At 44.5% G+C, this 27998-nt stretch overlaps 1 protein-coding gene across 1 annotated transcript; it reads right to left on the bottom strand.

The window, feature by feature from the left end:
• On the bottom strand, positions 1–27575 carry LOC123026940 (60 kDa lysophospholipase-like). The gene is made up of 16 exons (XM_044437183.1): positions 27377–27575; positions 20414–20543; positions 18629–18740; positions 16812–16937; positions 15131–15214; positions 13768–13894; positions 11343–11455; positions 10579–10764; positions 9284–9397; positions 6710–6829; positions 6174–6257; positions 4676–4839; positions 2867–2953; positions 2052–2151; positions 1348–1408; positions 1–228 (listed from the first exon to the last, which is right to left on the bottom strand). Exons 1-16 carry the CDS (start codon positions 27549–27551, stop codon positions 215–217), a joined length of 1797 nt encoding a protein of 598 aa, XP_044293118.1. The 5' UTR covers positions 27552–27575; the 3' UTR covers positions 1–214.
• Positions 27576–27998: the final 423 nt, after the last annotated feature.

Here is a 27998-nt window from a genome sequence, read left to right as displayed (position 1 = left end):
TGGGAGGTAAAAACATGAACATGTTTTTAAAGAAGATGTTTTACATTCCAGCTCTAAATATTTCAGGCTTACACAAGTGCCCGGTTGCATTCCCCATACACAAGAACTAAGAAATCTAAGTACAGTCCCTACCATTTTCATCAAGTTTAGACATTCAATGAATACCGTCATGACCAATTCAAACATCTTTCCAATAGAAATTAGTGCAAAATGTTCATCTTGAGACACCTGTACAGAAAGAAACACAGAAAGAAAGGTTTGAAGTTCTACAGTGAGTTCTCTTCCAATTCAAATAAGCGAAATAGTGACACATTTGCAACAAGACCACCACCGTTCATTCTTCATGATTTATTTACAGTACTGCATACTAGCCAATAATGAAGGTTCTTCTGAATTGACATCTATAGCAATGTCCAACATGTAAAGTTTTCTAAAGATACAACAATACTTCTGGAATGAGAAATATTCATTTTTTCACCCATTCTGTACTTATTCTGCTGTTCCCACACATCCTTTTAGAACAAAGAGGAATACTATGTGAGTGACACAGAATGGGCAGGCCTTCTTTGAGCTGGAGCTAATGCTATACCGGTTTCTTTATAAGCACTTGTATTAAATATTTCTGACTGACTAATCATAGATACATTGTAACTAAATAAAACATGTTTTTTAAAGACTCAGTTCATCTGATTAATCAATTAAATGTTGCAGCCTTTTTAAAAATAGGTGATACAATGGTTTAATTAATTGTACTTGTGACCTAGTGAACAAAAAAAAAAGTGAGTGAATTGTCATAAGCACTTTTGCTTTTTGGGTTTTGGGGGCTTTTTGAGGGGGGTATAGTTGCATTTTATTGTTGCTTTATATTATGTATTACAATATTGTATTAAATATTTCTGGTTTTATTTCTGCATTGCTTTTATAAAAAAGGTTGTATTTTTGTTTTGATTATAGTATTGTATTTTGTAACTGAATTTTTATTATTTATGTTTTATTGGAAACCACCCAGAGAGCCCGATAGGCTATGGGGCAACATAAAAATGTGATGATCATGATGATGATGATGATGATGATGATGATGATGATGATGATTTTCATGAAGCAAATGCAGGGGTGGAGAACATATGGTCCTTAACCTATTTCATGTTTCCCTCAGTGATCAGCGACTCAGAAAGACCGGGAGAGGACAGCATACAGAAAATGACCATGTGTATTATTTAACTGTTTAATGCATTGCCTACCCTCTTCAAGTCTCAATTAAGCAGCAGTCTGTAGACATCACTGTAACAACGTCAGTAATTACTGCAAACCCCAAGCATTTTGCAGGAAAGCTAGCACAGCTCCTACCTCCTCTTGCTTTCAACTGGTTCAGGAAATCCAGCATTTGGTTGTCCTTCGCAGCCTTTGCCTGCAAAGAGATCAGAACCAGCTGTGCTTTCAAAGATTCAGGGAATGTTCAAGTACAGCAAAACAGGGCAACGCCTGCACAGCTTGTAACCCAACAAGCAGAACACATTTCCCGACTTATTTTGGCCCTGCAGATGTTTTGGACTACAGCTCCCAGAATTCCTCACCCTTAGCCATGCTGGCTGGGGACTGATGAGAGGTGAAGTCCAACACATCTAGAGAACCCCAAGTAGGGAAAATCTGCACCACAGTGTCCACAAGCGCAGTACTTTGCCTTTGCCATACAGAAATGAATTACCCCAATTGTCTTAGATGGCAGACCCCAAAAAGAGTTGCACTGGACACAGGTAAGCACTGCAAAAGCTCTAAACCTGCTCCACGGACTGGTGAGCCCCAACCCTCAATCCTGCTCCAAGCTACACAGCTCTGATCCTTTTCCAGTGGCATGAGGAGAGGCCATGCCACAGCGGCTCTGATACCGTGAAGGTAACATGAGGAGGAGATCCAACCAGAACACTTAGGTTGCTCTTGCAAGGGGCTCTGGCAGAGATATTCTTGCTAGACTGTTTCCTATTTATACACCAAAGATTTGATGTGTGAAAATGCCACAGCACATGGGCATGCACAACAACATACACACTTACTACTTGGAGAGGTGTTCTGCCACCATAGTCGGTGTGTTGCATGTCTACGCCTGCAAGATGCCAAGCCATCAGTCCATCCACATCTCCATTAGCAGTGAGACTGAAAACAAGGATTGTGTAAAAGAACACCTGTCATATGCCTTTCTTTTAACTGTTAGCAGTATTTTCCCTGCTAGTGAACCTTGAAAAACTGTTCAAGAACAGGTGAATACAACAGAAAAGAACATTACAGTGCAAGTACAGAGAGGTGCTGACAGCCAATGCTTCACACCCCATTTACTCAGAATGGGTGCAACTCCTTTTTACTTTTTTGCTAAAGCAAAATATGGTATATGTAGACTTCCTGGTCTTTGAACATACAGTATATGTAGATCTCTCTGAACATGCCCAAACTGCATCAGAAAAAAGTGTGATCTAGCAAGACATGTGTAGAAAGGATAGGATTCTGGAAATGGGAAATAGTTTGTATTCAAGAACATGGGCAGAGAACTGAAGGGCTAGTGTAGCCCCATTGGGGTCCATGCATTAGATAGGGTTCTAACCATCCCAGGGAACTCATCTGACCCATAGCTGCAGAGTCGCACTGTGCCGCTAATTCCAGGCTAATATCTGAGCTTACATCTCTGAATATCCTTTGCTGGGAATCAACAAACAGGGAAGGCTTTGACTTGGTATCCCCTTGTAAACTTTCTAGTTGCTTCTTGTTGAGTTGGAAGTAGGTTACTGGATGATAAGGGCCTTTGTTCTATGCAGCAGTCTTTTCTTCTCAATATTAATTCTAAGCATGGAGTAGTTTTTCTTTGCTTTCCACTTACAGGCAAAGTTTGGTTCCAACATGCTTCAGCTCTTCACTGGAAAGGTGTGCCCCTGTTTTCCGAAGAAGCTGTATTACATCCTTGTTCCTTCAAGAGGAAGGAAGAAAAGAAAATGTTGACACGTTCATAGATTCTTAATGAAACTAGCAGGGATCACATAGTCCACTTTTTACAAGCTGGTCCTCCCCACCCACAGCACAGAAGAGAGGGGCAAAAGTTGGCACGGCTGAGTTTCTGCTGAGGTCCCACACCCCAGCAAGGAGTGGGAAACCAGCCCTCTTTAATTGCACCTGCTCTGCACCTTTGCAGTCTGCTTGTTTAACCTGGACCAGACAAGGGTGGTAAAGAAAGAGGAACAGGAGATGGCCCCACCGACCTGCTCATTGGCTGTATGCCTGCCAAGCGAGTGATACCAGTGGTGAGGAGGAGCAACCAGAGCTTGCAACAATGGCAGTGAGCAGCTAGACTTGCTGAGAAAAGGACACCCATGGAGGACATCTTGAAGGAACCTTCACAACCTGGAACCATCACTGAATAGGGAGCTACTCCTTCTCCAAGAAGCATCTTTGGGTCCACTGTCTCACCTCTGGACGGCCCACCCAACCTCTTCCTCTTGTGCTGCCTAAAGAGTCATAGAATTATCAAATAGTTGGAAGGGGCCAGTAAGACCATCAGGTCCAACCCTCTGCTCAACGCAGGAACCCAAATTAAAGTATCCCTAACAGCTGACTGTCCAGCTGCATCTTGAATGCCTCCAGGGCGGGAGAGGTAATGGCCACCAAGGTCATGGGTTCCCACCATCATATTGCTCTAGCAGTCTGTTAGTTTTTCCTGGTGTTCAGCCAGAATCTGACTTCCTGTAACTGGAGTCCAAAACTCTGGGATGACAGAAAAGAGATCATTCCCTTCATTGTGTGACAGCCTTTCAAGTACTTGATGAGTGAATGGATAGATGCAGGTAGATCTTTCCAGAAGGAAGGGATAGATGAGCAATCAGAGGCAGCAGCAACCCTCACTTATCCAATCCTAGCTGCAGAAGGAAAGGCTGAGTGATCCTATAGAAGAAGCAGGCCTGCTTTCACTTGCCCAAGCTCCGTTAGGCTGACAGGGCAGGAAGGATCTGACTTACTCAGCTCAATTGTCACATCTGGACTGCATGGACACTCAGCTCAGGGAGGAAGGGAGGGGACACGCTGGCGGTCCCTTCCATGACCAACCTGCAGTGCTGCATGTCTTGCGGGGGCAGGAATGGGGAAGAAGAAGACAAGAACCAGCTGAGTTCACATTCTTTCAAAGCTGCACTGTGGATGAACTCCTCACCATTGCAATATCCAGAAAGGGCAGGGCAGGGCAGGGGCAGCCGTTGCTTTCTCTTCCTTGCATGTTTCCTCCTCTCCCTATCCACCACCTCTAAAAGACAGGACTCAGAAGGTGTGCCACCAGGGATGATGTTTCCAGGGGACTTTCTGATGTGTGTGGGGAGGTGCCCTTTTCCAGGCTGTACTGTGAATCAGAGGGTTGCTATTCAACATCCCCTTCCTGGCAAAGGTACTTCAAAAGAAGGCACTTAGTGGTGCAATTGTCCTGCCTCATTCATGGCATGTGTATGCGGGGAGGTCCAGATGCTGCTGACTTATCAGGAAAATATCTATTAATAAGAAAAGGTAAGAGAGATGCACATTGGCTTTTGATTAGCAGTGACAGGAGCCCTCCACCTAGAAACATCCCTGCTGTTTTTACTTCAAAAGAGTAAAGCGGATGTGGGAAAAGAGAGTGTTTGTTCTCTGAGCATCCCTTTTTTACTTCTACCTGAATTCGATGGCATTCATCAGTGGGGTGGCACCATATCTGTCTTTAGTGTAGACACTCGCTCCTCTTTTCAGTAAGTACTCAGCCAAATGAACATGCCCTTCACTTGATGCAACATGAAGGGGAGTTCGGCCATCATAATCTTCACAGCTCAAGTTTCCACCCTGAAAACAAGAGGCATCCACCATCTGCTAAAGACAAGAGCAGCTGCAAAAGAACTTAACTAGTTTCTTTGTTAAACTATGCAATGCACTATCATCATTGCTGTTGGGTAATGATGGCCAGGAAGGAGGATGGATTTAAAAAGGACATTGAGATTGGTTTTACAATGACTTTAACATTAGGCAAATTTGTGGAGGAGAATCTGGGACCCTGTGTGTGAGAAGCATGAACTCGGCTACTCAAGTATGGCTCTTCTGCAAAGGTCTGGAAGAGATCACTGAAGTGTCAGAACCTCTGAGCTCAGTTTCAAGAAAAGCAGTTCCAATAAACCTTCTTCGCATCTGGCCTGCTGTCATAGAACCATCTAATAGTAGAGTTGGAAGGGGCCAGAGGATCATCAGGTCCAGCCTCCTGCTCAGTGCAGGACTCCCAGTAAAACCACCCCTTTCAGTCGGCTGTCCAGTTGCATCTTGGATGCCTCCAGTGTGGGAAAGCCCACAACCTCGCTAGGTAATTGGTTCCATTGTTATACCGCTATGACAGTCTGGAATTTTTTCCTGATATCTAGCCAGAATCTGGTTTCTTATAATTGGAGCCCAATATTCCATGTCCTGCACTCAGGGATGATTGAGAAGAGATCCTGGCTCTCTTCTGTGTGACAGCCTTTCAAGTACTTGCAAAGTGCTATCATATCTCCCCACCATCTTCTCTTCTCAAATGTTTCCATCAATACAAATGACAAGGACATGGGTACAGGCCTTGCCCATTTCTCATGGCTTTGAGACACAGTTGACCAACACATCTCTGGGCCAAGTCAAACATTGTTGACTTTAGACTTTGAGTTAGCCTGAATCCCATTCTGAAGGAAAGATATTCTTCACACCATCCAGAACATTTGTCACCTGTACAAGGTTCTCCTCAAGCAAGGAGCTAACATCCACTATCTCTCCCAAGGCACACTGCCCAAGATCTCTCTCTTCTAACACTTGGAGGTCAGCTTGAAAGGCTCCAAGGTCTCAGGTCTTTTAAATTCCTACTAGTTCTTCACAAAGATGAAGGAGCTCAGTTTAGCTCAGGCATCTGTGCAAGATGTTTCTCTCTTGCCATTTGACAGGCAGTTCTCCAAGGTTCTGCAGAATTCAAGCTTCCCCTTGTAACTGGGTCTGGGACCTGATAGCTGTTGTGTGATCCTTGCTGTATTTAGATGGCACCTGAGCCCCTTGCAAGTTTGGATATGTGTCCCAAAGACTCTCGGCTCAGTCAGTCCAGCAAGGTCACATTTCCAAATCTGTATGTTCTTAAGCATACCGAACAAGCTTCAAATAGGTATATTTACCATTTCTTCAATGGCTTTCAGTGCATCCAAGTCACCAATTTTAGCAGCAGCACAAGTCAGAGATGGAATTAAAGCACCAAACTCCTGACGACAACAACGAAACAGATTTTAAAATAAACTCTCAGTCTAACCTACCTCACAGGGTTGTTGTTGTAAGGATCAAATGAAGCTACAGAAGTTGCCTTGGGTTTCCCACAAGAGGAAAAAAGGCAGAATCTTAATGCAATGTGATGATAATAATTCTGTGTGTAAATGCATGCATGTAGACATCTATCTGTCTGTATATACATATGATTATATACATAAAAGATTACATTCATTGGGCACAGAGGATAGGGAGAGAATCTGCATCAACGGTATAATCATATTGATTAATAGTTAAGTCCAAAATGAGCTAAGGGGTTAGCAAAATCTGGATAAATCCACAAAGAGCTTTCAACTTTCATCACTCTTAGACTGACCCCTGAATAACTAAATATTACAAAGCAGGTTTTCAGCTTAGGTTTAGATTTGCATCATGTGTGCTCCGCGTTTACCTCTTTGCAGTTAAGACTTATAAATTTGGCCATCACGTTAAGAAACTTGCTGTTCCCCAAGGAGCAGTGGGTTCCCATGAACGCAGAAGACATTTCCCCTCTGAGGTTGTCACCCAACATCTGGAGGGAAGAAACAGAAACAAAAGCTGATAAAAATATTCTGTTTAAGCCTTCTTTTAATATTTCCCAAAAGCAATTTGTTAATGTCTAAACTGCTGAGATTCTAGTCGCAGAGTTGTAGAGTCAATGAATCATCCTTAAAATTATCTAGCCTCGGAACGAAGTTCTTCAAGAAGTCTGGGAACTAGTATTATGACTGAGAAGGATTTTTCCCCTTCCATGCTCTATCTCTACACCAGGAATAGGCAACCTGTGCCTTCCAGATGTTTTCAGCTATTGCAAAATATCAGCCCTAGCCAGCATGGACAATGAAATCTTTTGACTGGGTAACCTCCAAAAAGACAAAGTGACACTGGACATAATCTACCTTGACTTTGGAAAAGGTTTCAACATAGTGTCCCATGATACTCTGATAAGCAAATTAGCAAAAAGTGGAATTGATAAAAAAAACTATTAGGTGGATCCAAAATTGCTTGCTAAATGGGACACAAAGAGTGCTCCTCAATGCCACCTTCTCAAATTGGATGGAGGTGACTAGTGGGGTGCCACAGGGTTCACTCCTGGGCCCAGTGCTCTTCAACATCTTTATTAATGATTTAGATGAGGAAGTATAAGGGACAATAATCAAATCTGCAGACAATACAAGGCAGGGTAGAATAGCCAACACCCTAGAAGATCCAGAGTGAGCCTGATAAACTTGAACCCTGGGCTGAAAAGAACAGAATGAGAATCAATAGGGTCAAGTGCCAAGTCCTCCACCTAGGAAAAAGAAGCCAAATACAGCCATACAAGATGGGGAATATATTGCTCAACAGAACTGAAAAAGTTCTTGGAGTTATTGTGGACCACAGGCTAAATATGAGCCAACAATGCGATGCAGCTGCAAAAAGGGCAATGCTATTTGGGATGCATTAACAGAAGTATTACTTCCAAATCATGAGAAGTAGTAGTTCCCCTATACTCCTCACTAGTCAGACCCCATCTAGAATACTGTGTCCAGTTCTGGGCACCAAGATAAGAAAAATGCAGAAAAACTAGAAAAAGTCCAAAGAAGGGCAACAAAAATAATCCAGAGTTTGGAAACACTGTCCTATGAGGATAGACTGAGAGAACTGGGCATGTTCAGCCTTGAGAAGACTGAGGGGGGACATGATATCCCTATATAAGTACCTCAAAGGCTGTCACAAAGAGGAAGGTCAAGATCTCTTCATGCTGATGCCAGAGTGCAGGACATGGAATAATCAAGCCAAATTGCGACAACTCAGCTTCAGGCTAGATATCAGGAAAAGTTTCCTCACAGTCAGAGCAATATGACAGTGGAACCCATTGCCTAGGGAAGTTGTGGGCTCTCCCGCCCTAAAGACATTCGAAAAGAAACTGGACAGTCATCTGAGTGGGATGGTGTAAACTGGTGTCCTACAACATCAATGGGTTGGACCCAATGGCCTTCATGGCCCCTTCCAGCCCTACTATTCTATGATCAGAGACTGAGAGCGCTTGGGTCGAAAACACCTGGAGGACACTTTTTTGCCTACCTCCGCTTATTGCAAGGGTAAACTCATAACCCTCTTTTGTATTCTGATTTAGCTCATGAAAGCAGCAGAAGGAACTAACAGGAATACAACCCTATGGTAAGAATTATTCCAGTTATGGAATATTCCAACTTCATAAGACTTGTAGGCAAGGTTTGGCTATGATGATGAAAAGAGTGATCAGGTGTGCATATGCACAGGTGACTGATACTCCACAATGTCTTGTTAAAGATCCCCTACCCATGCCAGATGCATGCTGCCTGGTCTCCCTAAGTGCCTAGGATGGACACAGCTTGTTACATGGAAATGCAGAGACTGGGTTGCTTAACAAACCCCTCATTATTCCTCTAGAAAGTGCTTAGGACATGCAAGGGATGATTAACAAATGACTTGTTGACCTCCATTGTGTCATGCAAATCTGAAGCTTGCGTTTTTAGATCAATCAAGTCCAAATCAAAATGGAGACAAGGGGGCTGTAGCTCAAGAGGTTAATGCTATGGGATGTGTTCCCTAGAGAGGTCTGCCTGGTGCCGTCATTATATGCTTTTCAGCACCAGGTCAAGACTTTTTTATTCACCCAATATTTTAATGTTTAGTAGTTTTTAATCATCTTTTATTACAGTTGTGGGTTATTTTAGTTTTATTATTGTTTGGGGTATTTATGATATTTATATTGCTGTATTTATTGTAAGCCATCCAGAGACCCAGAGAGATGGACAGGTTCAAAATATCCCAAATAAATAAAATAAATGCTACAGTATAGCCCTTGCAGTAAAAGAATCTCAACATTGAAAAAATCTCTCCTTGTGGCCTTGGGGAGCAGCTGAAACTTTAAGTGGACAACATTGGAGTAGATGAGACAATGTCAGAGGGAAGGAGACAGAAGGGAAGCTGACATTTCCGCTCACAGTACATTCATTACCTCCTTCTTCTCCTTCCAGGAAAGATGTCTTTTGCCAAGCACATATGAGAGCTTTGCCAAGGATGCTTCAGGGGTCATATCCCCTCCTGAAACCACTCCAACATGAATGAGGTCCTAAAAATGAGAATATGCTTGTGTACTCAATTGTTGGCGCAAGTAACCTAAGTGACTGGAAAAAAGTACAATGGGTAGAGTCACCACAGAAAGCAGCAGTATAATGTTTAGAGGTTGTCTGTGAAATAGCTTATTCAACGAGGGAGCCCGAACAAGGACATCTGAGAATTTTGGCAAAGGTTCAGGTCACACCATCTCAGGGTGGTTAAGAAGCCATGGTGGCTTGTTAACTACTCTGGATGCGCACAATTATTCTCAAACCACCTAGAACTCACCTAGGTTGTAACCACCCCAACAAGCCAACCTTGCCTGGTCCAGATACCCTTTTGCAGTGGCAGGGTTTGAATCGGCAACCTGGCACCCACAGGCACAGCCAACCCGGTTTGCAATGATCATGTGAACCAAGCCGTGCTGTGCTGATAAGCTATCTGGCTTATTTCCTGTGATGGTGCAGTGATCCAGCCCGTCCCAATGCCATTGCTTCAGAAACCATTCACTATTACATCTATATGCCACTTTTTCTCCAGAGAAAGCAGTGTACATAAATTTCCCAGACAATCTGCCAGTCAGAAAGTGACCAGACTCAGATCTTCTCAGCTTGAGCAAGGCTGTCACTCATGGGACTTCCTCTAGGCCTGGCTTTTTGATCGTGAAATCCTCAAAGGGCATGTAGTAAAATACATTGTCGTGAGTGCTGCCTTCCTGTGCTGCCACCCACACACAAAGATTCTTGGAAATTCTAGCCTCATGAAGCTTATACCTGTGAGAAAAGCTTTTTCTCAAAATTCTTTGGGGGAAAGTAATGACTTACCAAATTGTGTTCTTTCTGTGGAGTAGCTATGTACATATACGTAGCTTGTACATGTGTGTATAGCTCGTAAATCCCTGGCATAAAATCCCATACACAAGAGATTCAGAACTGAATGTGAACATGTAAGCCCCCATAATGCTGCCTTAGTTCTACATAAACTAGACTGGACTTCCATTGTCCTTAAATGGAATTATTTTTTCTACGTTTTTGTTTGTTTGCTATACCTACAGAGGCATTCTGTAGGTATGCATCAAGGCAGAGATGCATTCCTTTTGTTTCATTTTTTGCTTAAAATTATTAATACAGAAAACATCAAAGGCTACAGGATACAGGTGAGTGTTATGCATATTTAATCCCTCATTTCCATCACCTGTCCAGTTGCATAGGTGGATGCCACGGAGCCTCGCAGACATTGTGTGCAGTTTAGGATCACCACATTCCTTTTCGTGGCTTGCCTCAACTCTTCCAGCAAATCAGGACGGTTGTTTGGGGCATTGCCACATCCGTAGGTTTCCAGCACTATCCCTTCCATTGGAGGCTGAAGAAATGCTTTCACCTATTAAAAATGGAAGGACAAAATTCCACAGCAGAGAACCCAGGTTGGGACAGTTACATAAATATTCAGCATTGATGGATAATGCATTTGTCACATTGCTTGTATCTCCTTTATTTTGAAGAGGGGCTTGCACTGGGCGAAACATTATATAAATGCCTTTCATATATTAAGACCCCAGGGAGCCTTTTCATAGGCTTACATGTATTCAGCCTCTTGATCTAATTCAGATTAAGACTGAAAATTATTCTAACATCCTGGGCTTTTTGGAAAGTTTGGGGAAAACTATATAAGAAGCAATGGGTGAGGAAGAACAAGGATGCTAAGATGTGTAAACCAAAATCAGTATAAAATGAGTAATTCTGCTCTCATTACTCATCATTAATCAAATTAATAATTATTCAAGAGAATACAGTGGCTCTTAACTGCATTAATTTTAAGAAAAAAGCAGATGCATTGGAAGATAGGCAGCATATAAATAAATCTGTTTGAAGAGCTGGGAAGGAGATTGTGGGTCAGATATTAAATTATTGCTGGTAGTTAATTGGGTGTTGCCTTGAACATATTTCAAGAATGCATACAGTGGAGGCAGTAATTCCTGGAAAAATCCTCAGCAATCCCACATTCCTGTTCATTTCAGTCTGGACCTCAAACTTCTTTGTGGTGTTGGCTCGCCATACTATTCCCCAGTCAACTGTGAGAAGGAAAACAAACAAAGGGAGATAAAAAGATGTTGAAATCAGAAGAGAAAATGTACACACCAATGTAACTTTAAAAAGCTTTAATTGCAATAGCAATTGTCCCTTTATTGAATTTATAAACCATCCAACTGCCAGACAGTCTCTGGATGGTTTACAGAAAGAAAAAGAACCTAAACAATAAATATCAGAATGAAATATTAAACCTATTTAAGAGCCAGCAGTAAAGTTAGTAATCAGAGTAGCAAAGCAGAAATAAAATGCCTACTGCAAGAGCAAAGTCTGAACCTGGTGTCTAAGTATACAATAAAGATGGCAAGCAGTTCTCCCTGCAAAAGGCATTCAGAGACAGGGGGCCACTGCAGAGAAGGCTCTTCCCCTTGTAGCTTCTCACTGTAGCATTACAGGTGTGGCACCCACAAAAGAACCTGCAAAGTTGTTATTAGCAATCAGGCAAGAAAAGTCCATTATTTTAAGAAATGAGTGGGAAGTGAGGTCAAAGAAAACCCATAAAGAGCTCCAGGAAGCTTACAGGTTGCCTCTCAGCAAAAGCTGGGGCTAACAAGCTTCCTTTTCAGAGGAAAAGCTCAGCTGGAAAAGGAAATTCACCCAGGGTGAATGCACAAGGATGCTGCGGAGCTCAGTGGCTAACCTGGGCCAGTCGTGCACGTTCAGCCTAACCGGGCTGCGGTTGGGAGGGTGACAGATCGGGAGCAGTTACAGTTTTGGTCAAGATTATAGTCATAGCGATGATGGTTGCTTTGATTGTTACAATGGATACTATCATTCCTTTGTTTGTATAAAATAATAATGTAAATAATAATAACCTATTAGTAGCAGTAGTAGTATTGGTGTATTCCTACTTTTGTTATTATTGTACTTAGATAACACCTCATAATTATCGGGCGCTATGAAGAGATGCTGAATTATGTAGCAAGGGCTCCTGTGTACAGCTTTTGCTGCCTGAGACGGTGTATTAAATTGTATCATATTGTAACTGTGTTTTTATGTTGTAAACTGTTCAGAAAGCTCATGAGCCAAGTACAGTATATAAAACTTGCTAAAGAAATAAAATCTACCTGGACATTTAGCCTGTCATTTCTCAGTAGAGTTTTTTCAACTATCTTCCTGCCAGACAAACCTTGTGGATTCTATGACAAGGTTTCGAGGTGGCTAGATGGAGGGGATGCGGTGAATGTGGTTTACCTGGAATTCAGCAAGGCCTTTGGACAAAGTGCCTCATGATATCCTGGTGGAGAAACTGAGGAGTTTTGGGATAGACCAATGCACTGTCCGATGGATTAGGGCATGGTTGGACCAAAAGCAGAGGGTAACTATTAGCGGGGAATCATCGGGGTGGCAGCCAGTGACAAGTGAGGTCCTCCAAGGCTCTGACCTGGGCTTGATCCTGTTCAATCTTTTCATCAATGACCTGGAAGAGGGGGTGACCAGTCTGCTGATCAGATTTGCAGACGATACTAAAATGGGGCAGTGGCCACAACTAAGGAGCAGATACTCCAGACTATAGAAGTGGGCAGGGGACAACAGGATGGCATTCAATGTGGGTAAGTGCAAGGTCTTGCACTTGGAGTATAGGAATGGGCATCACAAGTACAGGTTAGGGGACAAGTGGCTGGAGAGCAGCACTTGTGAAAGGGACCTTGGGGTGCTGGTTGACTGCAGGCTAAACATGCGTCAGCAGTGTGATGTAGTGGTCAAGAGAGCGAACACCACCCTTGCTTGCATAGCCAGAAGCGTGGCTTCTAGATCAGGGAGGTATTACTACCACTTTATATGACTCTGGTGCACCCGCAATTGGAGTATTGTGTTCAGTTCTGGGATAGCAAGGAAAGCTGTATGAGGCGAGACTTGAGTCTTTTCAGCCTGCAGAAGAGGAGACTCCAAGGGAATCTGTTCGCAACATATAGGTATGTGAGGAGGTGTCACAGAGGTGGGTAGAGACCTGTTCTCCTCTGCAGAGGGCAGGATGTGTTCCAATGGAGCCAAGGTTCAATTTGGATGCTAGAAAGTACTTCCTGACAGTTAGCACCCCTAGAGTATGGAATGGGCTTCAGTTCCCAGACACTACAGAAATGTAATAAAGAAATAAATGTAGCTTTTCCTCATGGATTTGTTTGGCTTCCAAGATCCAGTCAGGGAGGCTATAAAAGAGCTACTAGCGCAGGAAGGGGGAAATCTTTAATCCTGCCCTTGAAGCATTTTTTAATTATTCTTAAATTCTTAATAAAGTCTTGGATTAATCCATCAAACACAAAACAAGCTCAAGGAATCCTTTACTATCACTTACTTTTCATATCCACCTCAGCATTCGCAAGGGGAGGCAGGTTAGGTGAAGAGAATGCATCAAAACTTCCAGTATCCACTTTGGTCACCCGGTTTCCCCTGTACAGTTTGTGATGAAAATACAAGCATACCTGCAAGGCACCCGACAACATCTGTCTGGATTAGCATTGTGGTAGAACCGTTCCAATAGAAAGCACATTTTGTCTGATCCACCAGTCTAATATCCACAAAGCAGCCATGTCCTTAATGTACTTAACCAATTTATCTGAACAACAGCATGGACCTGTGGTGTTTGGTTAAGCTTCAGGAACCAGTGTTATTGGTATTTTGCCAGCCATTGACATAACCATGATAAAAATGTACTGATGCCATATATGGCTGCTAGTCAACATGGTTGAAAGAAGGTATGTTAATACTCAGGATAGCAAAGACTGGGATTAAGGCTGAGGATTAAGCAATACTGTAGTGCTGAAGAAGCAATCCTATGCATGTTTAGACAGGAAAGGGTCACACAACTGGGAGCAGTATGTATTTTATTTATATCCCACCTTTTTTCCTTCCAAGGAAGTCAAGGAGACTTACATAATTCTCCTCCTGCTCTCCAGTTTATCCTCACAACAACCCTGTGAGGTAGGACTGGGCTGAGAGTTTGTGACTGGCCCAATGTCACCCAGTTAGTTCCATGACAGAGTGGGGACTGGAACCCAGATCTTCTGACTCCCAGCCCAGCACTCTTAACCACTATACCACACTGGCTCTCAAGTAGGACTTGCTTTCTGTCTAAACACCCACTCTAAGAGACTGGATACTACCCCTTGTTTCATCTATCAATGTTGGTCCTACTTGGAGTAGATCCACTGAGATTTCAATTAAACCCTATTAATTTTAATTGGTTTCCTGTAAGTGGGACTAAAATTGGCTACTACCCCAAACCCCAATTTGAATCTTGCCTCTTCATAGGTCATGTTATACAAGCCAGTCTCTCTCAGTTTCAGTTTTCCCTGATCTGCACTATGGGAGAGAGCAATGCTGACTGACTTTATGGGGTCGTAATAAGGATAACAACTAGAACAACCTTTCTGCATTTGGGGCTCTCCAGATATGCTTGCCTACAAGTTCCAGAATCTCCCAAGTACAATGGGAAATTAGGTCAAGAGTTAGCCTGAGATTAGGCTCACCCCATAATATACCACATGATTAAGACAGCAGACTTAAAACCTCCCTGCAAGCCATACCCACTGAATGCAATAGGGCTTATTTTGAGAAGGCATTTATACAATTTTATTGTAAGCATTGTAATCCTGAACTTTGAGTCCTTCTACTTGAAAGACGTAGAATCAGGGAAGTAGCCCTTGAATACTACAGACCTCAGGAATGACAAATTGTCCAGCAATCAGAAGTGCTCCCAGGAGGTTTGAACGTCCATCATTCCTCAGTTCATAAATAGGTACCTGGCAAACAAAATTTAGTAATTGTTTGGAAATTACCAAGCCTGTAAATTTAGTCAAGGATGTCATGTACTAATGAAGGCACTTTCCCATCACAGACACTGTTACTCTTGCAAACACAGGCAAAGAAGGAAAAGTTTGGAAGATGACTGATCCATTATCGTTTACAGAGCAAGCAGCTGTCACACTGCCTCTTCAAGCTGTTCTCTTAAAAGGCCAGTGACCACATTCTTCGTGTCAAAGGAATGCTGGTTTAAAATTGAATTGTGTGGTCATGCACAGCTGTGCAGCTGTACAGGTGCAGAATAAAAGCTGACTGTCAAAAAAGCAGGCTTTCTGAGATGAACCAAGACCAGAGAGCCACCCTGCCACCCTCTGCTGAGCTTTGGGATTGCACTCCTTTGCATTTCCTTTTATTGTGTTTTCTCCTCTTCCCCCTGCCCTGCCCCTACTCTCTTCATTGTGCTTTTCCACAGCACCTGAAAGAGACTCAGCAGTCCTTGCCCCTGCTCAAAAGCAGGAAGACTCTACCCATCTGTCTAAGCCGGAAGAGAGTTCCAAGATCAAAACCCATGTGAGGAAAGAGCAGGAACGCTTAAGAGGAGAAAGATGCTAGGGAAGGCAGAACATTAGCAAAACAGGGGCTAGCTTTTAAAACCACTCCCACCAGCAAGAGTTATACTGCTAAATCAGGTGCTGTTGTGGATTTAGCTGTTCTGTTTTATTCTCTATAGTCTTGAGATCCTGACTGGATATAAGATGGAGTACTAATGTTTTAAATCCATCACTCAATCAATCAATCAACCATTCGAACAGTCATCTGACTTGGTAGCACATGCAATCAGCAATCGCTGAAAAAGTAGTTTTGGGGGGAAAGGAAAAAAATATAAAAATAGTTTTATGGGGAAAGGAATCGGAAGGGGTAATAGCAACTCACCGCATTGTGCATTGAGTGAGCCAGCCGTTACTTACTTACTTACTTATTTATTTAGAAGGCTTCTATGCCGCCCCATTCGCCGAAGCCTCGGGGCAGCTCACAATAATAAATAAACACAGTATAAAACAATATAATATAATTTGAGTCGACCTGGCCCGGAAAATAAAATAAATAAATAATATTAACAATTAAAATAACGTTTGAATAAAAAGGTCTTTGCCTGGTGCCGAAAAACAAATAACATTAAAAACATTAGTCTAGTTTGGCCCCAGGTCAAAGATCGTAACACAAGCCAAAGATGTTGGTGTGTAATTGTTGGCACTAACATTTAAAAAAGGCAAAACAGGAATGGCACTTTACCAGGGACAGGTATTGAAAGATAAGGACACAAATATAGGCAGCTGTAGAGCATGACAAGTTATTATCATGATGATAAAACAGTTTCATGCCTGTCTAGAAATTCTAGCTGGTCTGTGTCTAGGAAAGATTGCAGTCACAAGAGAACAGTTTAATACCGGTTTTGACAAGTCTCATATACTTACCACAACACCATCAACCTGGCAGAAATTTACAGGAAGTTGTGGTGCAGAGACAAAAGGCAGGGGATCTTAAACTCCTCCAAGCGAGTAGTGTAGCAATAAAAGTTATTCCACCACACCTTACCTGGGATCCCGTCAGAACAATGGTTTTTCCAACATTCTCGCACATGAAGGATAGAGCAGCTGCTGTGTAGGCCATGGTGTCCGTCCCGTGAAGGATCACAAAGCCATCATACTTTTCATAGTAGGTCTAAACAAACCAAAAACACGGTGTAAGTCATGTTGTGCACAAGTTGCCTCTGTGCAATGAGGCACAAGGGCTGCTGGATTCACGAGAACATCCTACAAGCTGCATGGCTTTGCAATAGCAGGTGGATGTTACCACCAGCAAACCCTACCGCCATTGCATGTGGGTGGGACACAAAGTGATGGAGCAACACAGAAGTGGCAGGGCATGCTTAGAGGTAGCAGAAGAAAACAAGCTTGAGGAATATTCCTCTGTGCACCCTCAGCATGGTATTTGGGGCATGGTAGAGCCAGGCACATCAGGGGGAACCAGGTGAGCCCAAGCGCTTCTATCAGCTTATTATTGTTAGATTGTGTTGAGGTTAGGTTTAGATGCCAAAGTGACCCACACTGGAAGTCCTATTGAGCAGGTAAGATCAACACTGTTATGGCCAATACCAAGGTTTCAGTACTACCTGCCAACCACGAAGGCCAGTGTTGAACATCCTCGCTCTTTCACAATGCGTATGCAGATACGGGGGATTCAGTAAGCTGGAATCCAGCCACAGACCGTGTAATTCCTGGTTTTGCCTAAGAGATCAGTGTATTATGGATGTTGAACATCAGATTCAGGGGTCAGATATGGCCCTCCAGTGTTCCCCAGGAGGCCTTTCCCCAAATCACCAAGTGTTTCCTGCTTCCTTTCCACCCCTTGGTGGCTTCCTAGTTTGTGTGTGCATTTTGTTAAACAGTTGAAATGCCTCTCCTATACCAGCAGTAAGGACTTTACACTAAGATATGCTGTTGAATGTGGAACTCTGGCTTCGCTCTATCTGTCTTTCCTTCTGCACATGACTGAAATGCAGCCTCCCAGTCCTTCGGTGAAACTGAATTTGGCCCTTGGGCTGAAAGATCATCCCGGATTTTGATGCTGATTCTCTGAAAATGTCAAGCAGGATTACAGCAACAAAAAGAAGATTTAAAAACAATAACACAACTTGTTGACGTAGAGACTACATTGAAGGCAATATTGTGTCAATCAAAATCCTGGTGAATGAGGCATATCATATTCACAACTACTTCATGGAGGAGAAGGCTATTCTCATGGCTAGTAGTCCGGGCGGCTACATGCTGTCTATGGGAGCAAAGGCAGTATGCCTCTGTACACCAGTTGATGGGAAACTAGGGGTCTCTTGCACCTATGCCCATGAGATCCCATGCATGGGCTGGTTGGCCGCTGTGTGAACAGAATGCTGGAAGGGAAGGGAAGAATAGTTGTAGAGCTGAAATAGGCCTATAAGGCCACTGAGTCCAACCCCCCTGCTCCACTTCCACAAGTGGTCACCCACCCGGCTGCTGGCCCATGCCTTTCCTGCTTAGCAAAGGGGACTTGGCATGCTAGCTCAAAGGACAGCTATGAAGCCTTGGTCAGACCCAACAGGGCTCTTCTCACATCCTTCCTGAATGCTATCAGTGTGGTTGTGTTCCTCTCCTCTTCCCAAAGGAAATTCCACAGGTCTGGGGTAATTGCCACGAAGGTCCAGTTTTGCTGTCCAAACCTGCCATAAATATGGCATGGACACTACCGCTTTCCGGTCAACCTTCAACATGTAAGCAGGTTCATGCAAGGTAAGATGATGCATAAAGTACCAAATATACACAATTTTGCATGTTTAACATGCATGTGCAAGAACCACAGTCATACCATGCACTCACCTCAAGATCTTTGGCAATCTTAGCCCAGTCGTCTGTTGTCATGTTACAAGAATCAAGCAGAGGTGAATACTCAAGAATAGTATAGATTATTCTTTTCTTTCTTTTAGAGAGCCTGAATGGGACAAAATTTACAAAGAGGAGGAGGGGCAGGAGGAGGAGGAAAGGAAGAAGTTGAATATACACAGCGATACCATTTGGGTTTGCTTCTCACGTGTGGAAGCATCCATGTGATTCTGCCTCAGAAGATTGTCAGGCCCACCACTGGGCTCACAGCCAGACATACTTTGTTCGCCAGGTACCTCTACAGACCCAAACTGGTATTTGCATGCCAGGTATAGACATGGCCAGAGAAGTGTCAAACCAGAGCTGCAGTGCTGTTTTTTTCAAGCACAAGGGAGAGGGGGCTCAAAATGTAGAAAAAAAAACCTTCAACAAAGTCACTGGAACCCATAGAACAGGTGGCTATTGTTACTGAAAGTCCATGACAATGCAGTGCAGCCTTTCCTAATCTTGGTGCTCTCCCAGTTTTATCTATTTATTTATATTACAGCCACACATCTGAACAGTATCCGGTTGGGAAGTACAGAGATTAGGTTCCACATCTCTGCAGATGTGTACCAGGAGACTTAGGAACTGATTCTGAGCCAGACGGGGAGGGAAAGGGTGTTGATGAGGCTCCGAAAGCATGGAAGGACACCAGTGATCCAACCAGGGACATAGTGGTTAGAGTGTAGGACTTGGACTCAGGAGATCTGGGTTCTAGTCCCCTCAACCATGATGCTCACTGGGCAATTTTAGGCCAGTTATGGATTTCAGCCAGGTCCTCAAAACCAACGGAATGCAAGCTCCTAAGGAAGAGGAGGAAGAAGAGGAGGAGGGAAGAGGAGGCTCAAGAGCTGGGCATCAGGCAAAATGGGAGGGACAACACAGAGTCACACAGTGCTCAAAGAGACTTGCCAACCATGAAGTGACCCTGAGAAAAGACCCAGCCGGAAGGAGGGCCTTAGTAACCCCTCAGCCTGAGAAGAGCAAACTGTAGGACTGTGTCAGTTATGTGGCAACTCCATTTCATGACACTAAAACATAAAAGCTGGGCTAAGCAGCTGCACGTACAATTATTCCAATTACAAAACTGTACCAGAAAGGAAGATCTAACAGAATTGTTTGTCTCAAGAACTTCTCCAGATATTATCTCACTGCATTGATTCACTGGAAAGAGATTTAGGAATGAAAAATTTCTCCTGGAGAGCAGCCAGAAATGCCCCTTTAGCATTTTGCTTATCTCTTCCAAACCTCATCTTATATAAACTATAAATACAAACAGTTAAATTAACATTTGATTTCATGCATCATTGTTTGCAATGGCCCATGGCTATAAGAGTAAACAGTCTGTGGTTGCATCCTTTCTACAACATGCCCCTTTGTCCTTTTCTATCAGCAATGCCCACATTGCATTGTTAAGGGTTTCTCTGATTTTGTCTGTGATCTTTAAATACTCATTTTTCACAAGCCACTTCTGCTGCGGAACTCTGGGATGGCCATGTTTTACATTATTTTTTTAAAATGATGTAACAAAACACACTTCGTATCAAAATGGGACAGGCATTTATTCAACCTTATTGCAAAATGCCAAACACCAGTTTGAATTTTTTTAAAAATCCTTGTGCCACTTCTGGAATCACATAGATTAAGAATTCCAAAATGCAGAAGACACATCTTATACCAATACATATGGCCATCCACTTTCAGAAGGCAAACTTTATTAAAGCATTCACTTGAACTTACGGAAGCACCAAGGTGTTGTCTGCAAACTCAGAGGATTCACAGAGTTGTGCTGCCCTTGCATATTCCTCATCATGTAACATAGGCATTTTTTTCAAGGCAGCCACCAACTTATTCATCTGAGGAGCAAGCCCTAGAAAGACATCCAAAAAGAAAACAAAAAGTGAAAGATGTCGTGTTGGCCGTATGTAAAATTCCCAAATTCATATTTATACAATCCCTTTTCTTGTGCTGATCAAAAGATCACAAAAAGATGGGCAAACTTTTGAGATTTCTCTCTTCCACAGCCAAGATGATATAGAAAAGTGGAGGGGCAGGGAAAACAGGAAAGAAAAGTGAAGCCATAATCTTCAGAATCCCAGGATGCAATGGGGGAAGTGAGGCCTATACAGGCCATCAAATTAGGACCTGGGGGCAAGTGATGGTTACTGGGCCTTGCAGCTGTCGCTGGTGGTGCTGGAAGCAGAAAGGGGAAGAGGTTGGCTTCACCAGTTCTGAAAATGTGAAATCTAGCAGTACTCATAAGTGTTTTCCATCCTAGGAGAAGCATGCGGCTTCTGGTAAAAGAATCCTGTTTGCTTTGACCAGGATGGAGGCACTGGCTGGGTTCATATGACACACCAAGCCACACTGCATGGAAAGTCACAGACACTCAGCCCAACCTACCTCACAGGGAGGTTGTTGTTGTGAGGATAAAACTGAGAGGAAGAGGAAAATTCTGTAGGCTGCCTTAAATTCCTTGAAAGAATCACACAATCCTAGAATAGTAATGTTGGCCAAGAAGGCCATCAGGCCCAACCTCCTGCTGTTGCAGGAGACCAATTTACACCATTCCAATCAGAGGGCTTTCCAGTTTCTTTTTGAATGTCTCCAGTGTGGGAGAGAAAGAAAAGAAATGCAGGACAGAAATATAATAAATAACGTTCATTGTAAATACCTAACTTGGGCTTTCTGGCCCCAGTGGAAAATTAGCACTAATATTGCCAATGAAAATATTGCTAACCAATAGCCATCACAAATTCAAGACGTTTTGTTTTCATGGTTTAGACTCAGACTACACCTCTGAGGGCCAGTATCCAAAAGGACATAAATGCTAATGCAAATTACATTACACTACTCTAGAACAAGACCAATAGTGTTAACTGATGCACTTCTGGAGAAAACCAGCATGCTAATGCTACTTGTGTTGCACTATAGTCAGCACTTTCTGCTAACAGAAGCATTCCGCACTGGTGAGGCCTCATCTGGACTGCTGTGTCCAGTTCAGGGCACCACAGTCTAAGGAAGATGCAAACAAACTGGAAAAGGTTCAGAGGAGGGCAACAAGGATGATCTGGAGACTGGAAACAAAGCTCTATGAGGGGAGATTGAAGAACTGGGCATGTTTAGCTTGTGGAAGACTACAGGAAGATACCTATGATAGCACTCTACAAGTACTTGAAAGGTTGCCACACAGAAGAACAAGATCTCTTCTTGATTATCCCAGAGTGCAGGATGCAGGACCTAGAATAACAGGCTCAAGTTACAGGAAGCCAGACTCCAGCTGAATTATCAGGAAGAAGAGCAGGTTGCTTACCTGTAACTGATGTTCTTCAAGTGGCCATCTGTGCATTCACACATACGGGGTGCTGCGCCTGCACAGTGCCCAGGCCAAAAGATTAGAAAGCTAACGGTTTTTGGAGGGAAAAAGCTCTCCCCTCCCCCCTGCAGTATAAATTGAGCGGAGCATCCCCCATTATACTCAGTCTTGAAGACCGACATTCGCCCCCTAAAGTTCAAAAAACAGCATCACAGCAAGAAAAAAATTGGTACCGTAGGAGTAACACGGAACCGACTGTAAGAAAAAACAGTCCACTCACCGACACCGAGCGGGGCCGGCGGGTGGGTTGTGTGAATGCACAGATGGCCACTCGAAGAACATCAGTTACAGGTAAGCAACCTGCTCTTCTTTGTCGTGGCCTCTGTGCATCACACATATGGGTGATTAGCAAGCTTACCAGACTTGGAGGAGGGAAGGTGTCGTCAATGAAGAATGGCAGAGAGCACAGCTCTACCAAAGGAACAACCCCTTCTGGAGCGTACATCAAGCTGATAATGCTTGGCGAAAGTACATGGAGCAGCCCAGGTTGCAGCCTTGCAAATATCCTGAATTGGAACCCCTGCTGCAAAGGCCGACAAAGTCACTACTGCTTGTGTAGAATGCCCCCTCGGAAGCGAGGGCAAGTCAAGCTTTGCCAGTTGATATGCTAGGACTATGGTCTGCACGATCCATTTGGACAGTTGCTGAGATGAGACTGGAAAACCCTTGTCAGGAGCAGCATACTTGACAAAAGGTCTTCTTCGTTTAAGAAGACCTTGGCTAGGTCTGCCAGCTGGTCCGGGAGGGAGGAGACGACGTTTTCCAGCTTCTGCATAATGAAGTACTGGTAACGTGCCAGTGTAGCCTCATAATTTGAAATACGCAAACCGAGTCCTGCAGCCGCATAGACCCGGCGCGCAATCATGTCGACCTTCCTCCCTTCCTTATCTCAAGGTGTTGTATGTTCCTGAGCCTCCCTGCCCTGGGACGACTCGACCACCACCGAATTAGGCTTCGGGTGGTGCAGCAGGAACGGGATGTCGTCTTCTCGGACCCGGTACATAGATTCGTACCGGTGAGACGTCACCTGTGACTGAGCCAGTTGGTCCCAGGGCTGAACCATTGCCTGGCAAAGTGTGGTAATGAACAGCAAGGCAACGGTGGCAGATTGCTCCCCTCGGACGATGTCGTAAAACTGGTCTGTGCTGGGCCCGGGGCGGTGGTAGGCCTCTATCTCCAGCAACCGGTCTAGGCGAGAAACCAGCTCCGAAAAAGAAACATGGGGCTCATCCAGGGATCCCGGGTCTTGGGAAGTAATAGCCACGTCCGGAGACGTGGAGTCTACTTCCGACTCGTCCGAGTCTTGATGGTAGCGGTAATGCCCACTGGACGAATTGCTTTCAGGAGACGGAGGAGGTCTGCGTTCCGTACGGCCAGAAGTGGACGGTGCCTCTCTCGGGACTGATGGCGAGCGATGGTCCGGAGGAAAAAAGGCATATGGATGGAGTCCACTCCAGACAGGATAGCCACCATAGCCGTGCATAGCACAGTCATCTGCATGGCGCTCCGACGAACGGCTCCTACGCCTAGGAGAGCCTGGTCTCTCAAGTGGCCCAACAGCAGGCATTGGCGTCGGGGAGCGTTGCCTCGGTGGGGAATCTCTAATTTCTCCATCAGAGATGGACTCCCTGAGTGGTGGCTCCTGTGGAGGAGACACACTCTCAGGCGAAGAACAGGCCTGGGGGATCCCGGCGGCGTCACCTGCATAGCCGACTGCAGGGCCGGTCCCGAGGGAGTTGGTACTGTGGCAGCTGTCGGTACCAAGAACCCCAACGAACCCAAGCCTTGGTGTTTGGGGCGATTGGGTTTCTTGCCCTTGTGGGCTGCCTTAGCCACCTTTTTCTTCCTCGGCTTCTTATGGCCGGAGGGCCTTTCCAGCTCTGAATGCTTACACTTCTCCTTTTGTTTGGTTGGAGGAGAAGGTAGCTGTTGCGCTTCCGTTGGAGCAGTGCCTTCATCCGAAGGGAGCTGTGGCGGCGCAACCGAAGTTGAGGTGGGGCACTTAGGGGGCGCAGCCAGGGTAGAGGTGGAGCGCTGAGGCGGCGCAGCTGAGGAGAGGGTAGGCCTTGAGACCAGCTGGTCAGATCGAAGCAAGGCCTGGTCCCAAAGTAACTTGTGGAGATGATTCTCCCTATTCTTCCTGGCCTGTTTGGTAAAGGCCAGGCAATGCCCGCACTTGTCGGTCCTATGCCCCTCGCCAAGGCAGAGGAGGCATAAGTCGCGTGGGTTGGCGGGAGACATTTTGGAGCCGCACTCACTGCACTTGCGGAATGCCGCCCGCTGTGCCATCACGAAAAGGAAAAAAGAGATGATAGTACAGAGGGTAAGTAATATTTTTGGGTTTTTTTTTTTAGGAAAAAGAATGAACAGAGGAACTACAACAAGGGAAGGAGAAACTGGGATATATAACAAGGAAAAGGTAAGTTGAGTAAGATAACCATAAAGGAGCATGTGGTGAGATCTAAGCGAGAGACGAACAGGCACGAGGCACAGCGAACGGCAGTCGCAGAGACTGAGCAAAATGGCGGACGCTCCGCTCTATTTATACTGTAGGGGCAGGGAGCAGAGCTTTTTCCCACCAAAAACAGTTAGCTTTCTAATCTTCTGGCCTAGGCACTGTGCAGGCGCAGCACCCATATGTGTGATGCACAGAGGCCACGACGAAGAACTTCCTGTTAGAGCAGTATGGCAATGAAACTAATTACCTTACCTAGGGAGGTGCTGGGCTCTCCCACACCTGAGGCATTCAAGATGCAGCTGGATAGCCCTCTGAAAGGGATGGTTTAACTGGGAGCACTGGGTTGGACCCAATGCCTTCTGGCTCCTTTCAACTCTACTATGACTCAATACAATTTAAGTTAATGGTTGTACCCCACTGGATGCTAGTTTGTGGTTCAGAATATGTATTTTTTTCTATTCGTGATAAAATTTAAAGTCTGAGAGTCCTGCCAGAACTCAAATTCTTCTGAAGAGCCCAGAATGGATGTCTGTACTGGTATTTGGAGGCCAACTGGCACATTAGTGAATGCCTCTCTGCTTGAGCTAAAGCCTCCCACAAGCTGTTAATGCGCTTTTCTATCAAGTTGCCCAGCACTTTCTCTGTTGCCACGATAGAATTTTCTTCCCTCATCAGGACACATCCTTGGGACAGCGCATGGTTGTGATAGCAACACTGGCAAGTTCAACAACTTGCAAAGGGGATTAGTCCCGTTCATGGAAGGCTAGTCCCTCCACAACTCTTAGCCCTTCTCTCCAGAGTCAGCATTAATCAATCCTATCCCACCTTTTTACCAAAAAAGGGCACTCAAGGCAGCTAACAATCCAATCCAAACTCAAAACAAAATCTTCATGAAAGCATGGCATAAACAGCATGATGCCCAAAGACTGCCTGAATACCAATACGATTTGCTGGTCAGCAGAGGGAGACGTCTCTCACATCTCCACCCAAGGAGCTTCTAATAGTGGCAGTACCAGGGGAAGGGCCTCCCCAAAGATCTTAAAACTCAGGCAAGCTCCTATGGCCTTCCAGGAAACCTGACTATAGTCTTTCAGGCAACTTCATAGTTCAGAAAATATACCAGCATGTCCAGGTGCTAGGAAACAAATAAGGAAGGACTGCAATGCTCAGACCCCAGTTTTGGGGAATGAGAAAGATAGCTGCTTTGGGAGCACATTCTCCAAGGCTGCTGGCTGGTCTTCAGGAGAATCAGAAGAAGGGGGAGAGGCCCAGGAGGAGGCCTGGAAATGGAGGCCATGCTGAGACGCTAACATGAGAGAGGCAAGGATGCTTATCTCAAGGCCAAACTCACCAGGTGGGCAGGCAGTCTCTGGGAACAACCAAGATGTAGAGCTGGCAGGAGAGAACTCGGAGCAGGGGAGTTTCTCCGACACAGATGAGGGGGCCATGGCCATGGCTATTGAACCCCTGAAGGAGGGTGGCCCAATTAGAGGACTGGTGTGCAGTGAGGATGTGTGCTCATTTTCAGAAGACTGTGCCTGAAGGGATGGGGACCAGACATGCTCATAAGGAGTGTTCGTGGAGGTGAATACCAGATTGAGTTCAACAAACCACTCTGTGCATACTCAAGAGATTCATTCTGGGTGCTTGTGTGCTTTGGACAACAAATAACACTTTGCAAGAAAAGGTCTGTGGCTTTGAATGCACGGAGGAGGAACCCCAGCTCCCAACACTACTAGTGCTAGCTGCCCCAGTATACCAGACTAATAGGTGCTCTCCAAAAATATGGCCATAGCTGCAGAGATCAATGCAAATGAACATAGGCTCATCCAACATTCTGTTCACACAGTGGCAATCCAGCTGCCTACTGGATCCCACAAGTACACTATGAGTTCAACAGCATTGCCAGCTTTCCATGGCTTAAACACCCCTAGCAAGCGAGGGCTTCCACCACCCAAGGCAATCTGCCCCACAATGCACACTTTCTGCTTCCTTGCCATTTCCTGCCATTAATTCTAGTTCTGTCTTCCGGAACAAAGAGAACAGGTTTGCTCTGGGGGTGTGTGACATACAAGACTCCAATAATGCCTCCTCTACATTTTCTCTTTTCCAGGTTAAACATACCCACTTAGTTCAACTGTTCCTTGCTGGATTCCATTGCCAGACCCTTTGTCATCCTGGCTTTTCTTCTCTGTGCATCACCCAGTTTGTTAATGTCTTTCTTAAAATGTGGTATCCAGAATTGGACACAGTCCTCTAAAGTGCACCAATTGGAGTCATGGGGGCAGTTTAAGCATGGAGGTGTTTAGACTAGCATGGTCAGTGTGAGCAAGGATAGAGGACAAATTCAGTCAGTTCACATTATAATGTACTTAATTTTGCACTTTCAAAACTATATGTGAACTGAAACTCATGTTATCCTTTGAAATCCACACTTCATGTTTTGCAAGAATTCTCCAGTCAAAAAACTGCACACACAATCCATATATTAGCAAAATTAATATTCAGATTAAGACAACGGCTTGCAAAAATTAATTGTAACAGGAAAAACTGTATGCAAAATGCACATATTGGTCAAAGTGCATACAAAATTTGTATGTACAACAGTCTATTTAGGCAAATGAAGAAATCTCAAATTGAATTTAAGATTAGAAAAATAAGATTCATCCAGTTTTAGTGATGATGGAAAAGCAGCCTATACATGCTCAGGAACAGTATGAGCGGTACCTCCCATTTTCTGATAGTCCTACTAGGACCTGGGGCTAAGCAATACAACTCCTAGTCATGCTGTCTTCCCCCAAATATTATACAGCAACCCAAAAACCCATCATCTGTTCTTTATCTTTAGGCTGTCCCTTCTCCCACTCACCTCCGTCACTCTCGGTGCCCCCCATGCCAATGGTGCCCCCGGTGTTGAGCACCAGCACTCGAGCTCTCGCCTCATCCCTGAGAGGCCAGGCCTCTGGAGAGCCCCACAAGCTCTCGTGGCTTAGGGAAGAGCTTCTCAGTCGCTGAAGCCGGGAGCTGGGAGACGCAGCTGCCATCTTTCTATCCACCGTCGTGTCTGGCAGGCACCACGAGCTTCGCTGCCCTTGGCACTTTCCTTCCCGAAGCCTCAGTTGTAATGTCTGCCTGCCTTCTATTTTTACCCCAAGCACGTGCATCTTCCTTGACATTTGTGCTTCTGCTGCGTCAACTCCTCGGTGACGTTGCAAATCATACATGCTCACAAATTCTCAAGCGGCACAGAGGCTGCAGCATTAAAACCACCAGAGGGAAAGCCTTAACAAAGCGTTCACCTGCTTCAAACTTGGCAGGATCTTCTTCAAGACAAATGTAAAAAACCGTTTGCCTCTCCCTGCTGCAACATGGAAATGAATGATTTCTAAAGTACAGTTTATATGGTGTGTTACATCACAGTATAACATTTACTCTATCATAAACACTGATTCAAACCTTGGGTCTTTTTTAAGTTACTTCTTTTAAAAAAT

This window comes from Varanus komodoensis, unplaced genomic scaffold (genome assembly GCF_004798865.1).
Source record: "Varanus komodoensis strain SLA01 unplaced genomic scaffold, ASM479886v1 scaffold3, whole genome shotgun sequence".
NCBI lineage: Eukaryota > Metazoa > Chordata > Lepidosauria > Squamata > Varanidae > Varanus > Varanus komodoensis.
This window is presented reverse-complemented; position numbering and strand designations above follow the sequence as displayed.